This window comes from Amblyomma americanum, chromosome 1 (genome assembly GCF_052857255.1).
Source record: "Amblyomma americanum isolate KBUSLIRL-KWMA chromosome 1, ASM5285725v1, whole genome shotgun sequence".
In the NCBI taxonomy this organism is placed as follows: Eukaryota; Metazoa; Arthropoda; class Arachnida; order Ixodida; family Ixodidae; genus Amblyomma; species Amblyomma americanum.
In genome coordinates, this window is record NC_135497.1 from 374528956 (window position 1) to 374535171 (window position 6216).

Genomic DNA, 6216 nt, shown 5'->3' on the forward strand with positions numbered 1-6216 from the left:
ACAAATGCATTATAGATATTAAGAGAACCTGAGCAATCAATGAGCACAATTCAACAATTCAGTCGGCAGGGACATAAGAACTTGAGAATTAGCAAAAACATAAGAGGGGAACATATGAACACAAGGTTGCAGGCACAGACACATGAAAGCATTACTCAAACTGTCACGAAGACAACAAGCAAAGACTGTCAGATTTTGAATAGACACATAAAGGTGCAACCCAAAACTGTAACAAGGGCAAAAATGAATGTCGGAAATAACTCGGATGTGCAAGACAGGAGCCCATTCTCGACCTATCGTTGCAGACAAGTACCGCACTGGTCATGCTAGGTCAGCAAAGCCTCTCCAACAAACCCGCTCCTGTGTGGTTTTGACATCAACATAGCTCAAAATTAGCCTACAGCCCTCTTATACCTGTGTCTCTCAATACATATGCACACATCTGAAGCACAACACTCCGTATACCATACGACACTGGTCTTTCACACTGTACTCGAGAGCACCTGCAAAAGAAATAAGTGTATGCTAAAGAACCACTGCGGCATCCCTCATAGCTCGAGGCCGCGTTGGCGCTCCGTGTTGGGAAATTTTGGAAAGGTCTAATCCTTCCAACATCCAGATCTTCTGGACGCCAGGGCACCTCTCAACGACGGGCAATGAGGCGGCCAACACAGCTGCTCGAGCTCTCCTCCTCCGAGCATCTGGCACGCAGCCTCTCTCTGACATAGTTGACAACCCCTCACCCTTACTAAGCTACGCAGAAATTACGGAGTACTATAAGATCACAAGAAGGGAATATCCTCTTCCTCACAAAACCCTAAGTAAATATGAAGAGCACATAATCAGGCGACTACAAACTAATACTCTGCCCAATCCTTGCCTAATGAGTAAATGGTACCCAGAAACCTACAATTCGTCCTGCCCCTTCTGTGGAGCAGTTGGCACACTCTTTCACGCGGTTTGGGAATGTCAAGAAAACCCAGACATGGACAGAAATCCCGATCCGACTCATGAGCGCTGGGAGGCAACCCTTCATAGCCACAGCCCACTCGACCAGAAATTGCTGGTTGAGAGGGGCCGGATTATGATGACGACCAATGGGTTCTCGTACTGAACCCACCCAGTTTTTGTGCTCTGAATAAATGTTTTTTCTCCTCCTCCTCCTCCTCTGTGGGATGTAAACACAGTAAAACCAAACCAGCAAAAGAAATGTGATGCAGTCAGGCTTTCAGTCCCCATTTTTGTTAACCTGAGGCCATTTCGTGTTGATAACTGGGTTTTGAAGATTAACCAGAATGCAGCACATGCGCATTATTGAACTCATATGAGGAATCATGTCCACGGCGACTCTTGTGTTCAAGACATTAAACAGCTTCAAACGCTGGATCACCCTTTCAACGTGTATCCGTACCTGCGCAACATGGTAGGTTTCCTGCAGTTCCTCACAGGTGAACTGGACATTCCCTTTCGAAAATGGCGGTAGAACAACAATTCCTTCTTTCCCTTCAGCTGGTGCCTTAATTCCGGGAAATCCCTTATCAGCAAGTACTACATCCCCTGGCTCTATTCGGTCCAGAAATCCTGACTCCAGCGTGATGTGGGTGTCCGACGTTCGACCCCCATAGGCATCCGAGACAAATGTAATGCAACCATTTGGCAAAACTCCCACCAGGAACTTTAAGGTGTAGCCACCCTTCTAGTGGGAAAATAGAGCACGTCTCTGTTCTAGTGTTGGTGGTTCTTCTGTTCTAACCTCAGTGCAGTCTATAATAAAACGGCAACGTGGGTAGTGGCGCATGAAGCAAGCAGACATTAATGCATCAACAGTCGCACGTGAAGGGTTTGGAATGAAATTCTGCAGTGCAGCCAACATATTGCTCAGAACAAAGTAGAATATTCTGCTTACAGCTGTACGGTGGAGGCCAAAAAGAACGGCAATGCTGGAAAATGAAGTTCCCAGTTTCAACCTCATCAAAAAAATTGCCAGCTTTTGATCTACGGGCACATCGATTTGCCGGACAGGTATAGGAGAAATGACAGATAAAAGGAGCGCAAATACATTTGCACTGACGCCACAGAGTTCCCAGAATGCTTCCTCTTTGTGACACATGGACTCATACCCCAAGAAAACACAGCTGCGCTCTTCTGGACCAGCGAACGTTGACTCTGTAGCCACCTGGGCTTGAACACTGGTGTCTACAGTGTCATTGTGGCAGACTTGAGTCGAAGGGCAGCCTTGAGAGGCCACAGACAAAAAGAGGGTACATTGTCCTTGATGTAGACTCCCTTCAGTCTGCGTAGCCTGGAAAATGGTAAAAGTTTCCATTAGTTTTTGTCATCTGTATTTTGAATAGAGAGTGCAAGCGGCCCTCTTTTTAGCTTTCTTTGGTTGCAAAAGCTTTGTGTTCCTGGGTAATTCATCTGCAGATTAGAGAACTGAACAAATTTGTGTTTTCAGCATTGGTAAAGTAATTAAATAGTACAAAGTATAGTTCTCAGAGGGACACTTCAATTATTAACATGTGCTTTATAACTAGCAGCATCAATTGCAAGCAGAGCATGGAACAATGAACGGGGAGTGAAAAAAGTTTTATCAGTAAAGACGATGAAGAAAACAACATACCACAGATAACATGGTAGCGACGCTGTCGGACGAACTTCGTGCACCGCCCGCACCAGAAGCTGCAGCCTTGGGGCTTGAAGCGTCTGCCGTGGTCTCTGGCTCGTCGGGTGCCGTCGCTTCAGCGGACAAGCCGTCCGCACCAGAAACTGCAGACTGGGAGCCCACAGGCTCGGCTGCAGTCCGTAGCTTTCCGGAAGTAGACGCTTCGGTAGTCAAGCCTCTGCGCTGAGCTCTTGAAAAGATATGCCCAAGGTTAAATTCTGATGTATAGCTCTACACTGGACTTCAATATCAGAAATATTACTAACATCGGAATATCTGCTCCGGACCACATATGAGCCGCGCCGACAGTATTTGCAAACCAGCAAAATCTTTCCCGTGAACAGCGCTGCTTACCGCTCGTATCTCCCAATCTTCGTCTCGCTGCAGACGCCGTCGCATCTCCCATAGCTCGCCGGAAACAGCGTAGGAATGTATGCAGGGTGTCCGGCAATCGTGCTTTTCTCGTTCCCCACAAAATGTGCACTGCAGATGCGGGTCGAGCAGCGGTTCGGTTGCCATGGGCTTCCGTCCGGGCTAATGGAAACAATTAAATACAATAAGCCGTTGACAACGCTGACGACGCGTGTATGCTTACCTTGCACGGCGTACCGCTCTAACCCAGCGCTGCCTTCTTTCCTCTTCATACGGCCTCCAGGGAAAGCTGGAAAATTTAATCTTCGGCAACTTTCCGGCGGTGTTCTTATAACTGTTGTGGCAGCCGTACACACAACAGTAAATAGAACTCCTGCTTTTAGATCGCGTACACTCTGCGCTGCCGCTTGCCGCCATGGTATTAACTGCGGCGACTGCGGCGGCTGCACGTTTGACTTACACATAACGCACGTCGCTAACGGGAGGTGGCGCCACATGTACGGTCAAAGCTGCAGCGCACCAGGCCTATAAGCGAGAGCCCCCGAGTACATAAGGGGAACGAAAATAGTCGCTTGACGCACGGACCCCCCCCCCCCCCCCCTAATCGACGTGTGCTATCGTCGGGAAGGCAACCGCAGCGTCCCGCCGGGCCTCGTGAACAAAAGCGTATTCCCAGGATGGCCGTGACGGACACCTGTCATGGCGAACAGGCAGTGCTCACCAGGAATGTGGGAAGACAGGGGCGATCCTTAGCTCCGACTTCACTTTTTTTTTTTATTTGGCGAAGTCCGCGCGGAGTAGCCAGCTGACTTCAAAACGCCCAAGTCGGCCAGCGCGTTTCATAGGCGTTCACGCCGGCTTGCTTCGTCAAGTCGAGGGCGTGCTTCGACTCAAGAGCACATTGAGCGTCTGTGATCGAGATTAACAACGGACTCATTTTCAGAATGCGTGTTACACGGCAAAAAAAGTATATATTTCGACGAATATTCGCTGGCACATAAGTAATATGACCGCGTTTTGAAGAAAAATGCTTCCGACGGGCGCTGCAAATCGGTGTTCTCGGCATTCATGGCGCAAATGATGTCTTCGGTTGGCAACTTCGATCACATGTGATCAGCCAAGCCAAACTGTAGCCAAACAGGCCGTCCACACTATCCACGCCGCTTTCATCGTGTTGGTGTTGTCGCACACGGTCGCGAAAGATGACCCAGCCGTCCCAGCAACCTTTGTCCCAGCAGTCCCAACTGCCTTTGTCGTCGCTGGACAATAATGCGTCACCGCAGCGCAAGGCGGCACCGCGGTTCACAGTGGAAGAGAAGCGGCTGCTCACATCAGTGGTGAATGAACACAAAAGATTCCTTGAGTGCAAAAAAACTGATGTCGCCTCTTTAGCGAAAAAAAGTGAAGTGTGGAAAGAGGTGGCAAAGATATTCAACTCACACCACGGTGTTACGCGGCGCGACCACCTCCAGCTCAAAAAGTGTTGGGCCAACATGAAACAAAAGTGGAAAGAGGAGGATGCCAAGCAAAAGAGGGAGCTCCACAAGACCGGTAAGCGGACTATCGCATGCGATTGGCGCATTTGGGCCATGTTTACATTTTGTTCGCCTGCATCATCTGTATTCGTTAATTAACGCGTGACAGTTCAGTGTGCTGAGCGTGAATCCGGTCGTACACGGCAAGTGCTGGAATGCGTTGTTATGGAACACTAGGGCACGCAGATAAAATTCAAATCGCGCTTTCCGCGAAATGTGCTGCTTGCTTTTTGCTCCTTCCGTCTTGATTGCATGAACCATCAATGCCAGGAGTAACCAGGCTGCCGTGACAGCGGAAAAAGCGGGCTGGCGGCGAAGCGGTGACGCCGCGGTCACCAGTTAACCAGGATAACCTGCGTGACGTGAGCGTGCTCCTTAGCTATGCCCCTCTGGGTATCCTGATAGCATGAGAAGTGGCAAGGATAGCCCTTGTTGCTTTTGGCGAGGACAGTACATGCATCCTGTGTTTGTGTCAACAGTGCTCTAGCAGTCATGCGCAGGGAGCAACCAGCCTTTTGAGTACGCGTGGAAACACAGGCTTGTGTGTCCTACAGTTTTTTGTATGGGAGCAGTTTATAAAACCTGGTTTCCAATCAACGTCAGGAAGGAAAAGAAGTGGAGGATATTTTGTGACTGAAATACTTTGTTTTTAAAAGCTGGCTTCACTGTATGCTAAATCATTATTGTTTTCCAGGGGGAGGGCCAGCACCGGCTGCTATGGATCCTCTCACCGAGCAGGTGGGAGCAGTGGCAGGACACATGGCCACAAGGATATACAATGAATTTGACAGCGATGGGGCAAATGACCTGCCCCCTGTCCACACACTGCCCGTCGTGAGGCTGCTTCAGCCCATGATCGACGGTGGAGGTGACACGGAGTGCGACTTCACAGGTAGGGTGTTTTGCATCAGTAATGTACTGGAATAACCCTAGGATGCTGTGCAGGACAGAAAGGATTGAATCTCTCACGGGTATTAAACAGTAGAGCACAATTTAAAACAACACTGCATAAAGGCGCTGTGCGTGGGGCTGCAAGTGCCTCTTCGAATAGAGAAAGGCTAATCAGTGGGCATTGCAAGGGAAGGCTGCTCCAAGCAACGCCTGTACATCGAGGACACGTTTACCTTGGCACTATATGTGCATGTCAATGGTGTGTTGTTTTTCTGTGCCAGGTGGTGGGGAGTAAGCTTGACTGGTGTGGTACTTGGCATGTGTTGACAACGCTGCAGCCCTGACGACACCTGTAGCAGCGTTCTCACATATGGCTGGTTCCTGTGTTTGCGTCTGGTTTAGGCATTCTTGCATCAGTTCCCCAACTGTCAGCTTTAAAACAATTTTAGTTTGCGTGCAGTTTCTTGAAATGTGTACCATGCCTTGATATGCTTGCATGACGCAATGATCATCAGGTAAGGTAGCGGACTCTTGTCCCAAATAATTACTGCAGCTTGTCTGTTTGCAATGCTTACAGCAGTAACCCGGTCACTCTTTTGAGCACGTTTTAGCTTCGTATGCACGGATATTACTGCACAGTAATTGATCTGTTGTCTTCAAAATTTGCTGTCCAGGCTGTGCTACTTCCTGTTATAATAAGTAGGCTGCTGTTTAGCTTGTATATGTAGCATGAACTTGGGCAGCTTCTGAGGT

General features: G+C 48.9%; 2 protein-coding genes across 2 annotated transcripts; one reads left to right on the plus strand and one right to left on the minus strand.

Annotated features, from left to right (window-relative positions):
- Positions 1–1386: 1386 nt before the first annotated feature.
- Positions 1387–3454, minus strand: LOC144122162 (uncharacterized). The gene is made up of 5 exons (XM_077655740.1): positions 3261–3454; positions 3020–3199; positions 2624–2855; positions 2121–2302; positions 1387–1411 (listed from the first exon to the last, which is right to left on the minus strand). Exons 1-5 carry the CDS (start codon positions 3452–3454, stop codon positions 1387–1389), a joined length of 813 nt encoding a protein of 270 aa, XP_077511866.1.
- Positions 3455–4239: 785 nt separating this feature from the next.
- Positions 4240–5758, plus strand: LOC144122170 (myb/SANT-like DNA-binding domain-containing protein 3). The gene is made up of 3 exons (XM_077655750.1): positions 4240–4588; positions 5267–5464; positions 5745–5758. The coding sequence occupies exons 1-3, from the start codon at positions 4240–4242 to the stop codon at positions 5756–5758; spliced, it is 561 nt and encodes a 186-aa protein (XP_077511876.1).
- The last annotated feature ends 458 nt before the right edge of the window (positions 5759–6216 follow it).

Excerpts from the sequence above, each read along its gene's own strand:
- LOC144122162 (XM_077655740.1), bottom strand. The coding sequence starts at position 3,454 with ATGGCGGCAAGCGGCAGCGCAGAGTGTACGCGATCTAAAAGCAGGAGT. Across the intron at positions 3,200-3,260 it reads AGAGCGGTACGCCGTGCAAG|CCCGGACGGAAGCCCATGGC; the intron begins GTAAGCATACAC and ends TGTTTCCATTAG. Across the intron at positions 1,412-2,120 it reads CGCAGCTGTGTTTTCTTGGG|GTACGGATACACGTTGAAAG; the intron begins GTATGAGTCCAT and ends CATGTTGCGCAG.
- LOC144122170 (XM_077655750.1), top strand. The coding sequence starts at position 4,240 with ATGACCCAGCCGTCCCAGCAACCTTTGTCCCAGCAGTCCCAACTGCCT. Across the intron at positions 4,589-5,266 it reads GAGGGAGCTCCACAAGACCG|GGGGAGGGCCAGCACCGGCT; the intron begins GTAAGCGGACTA and ends ATTGTTTTCCAG.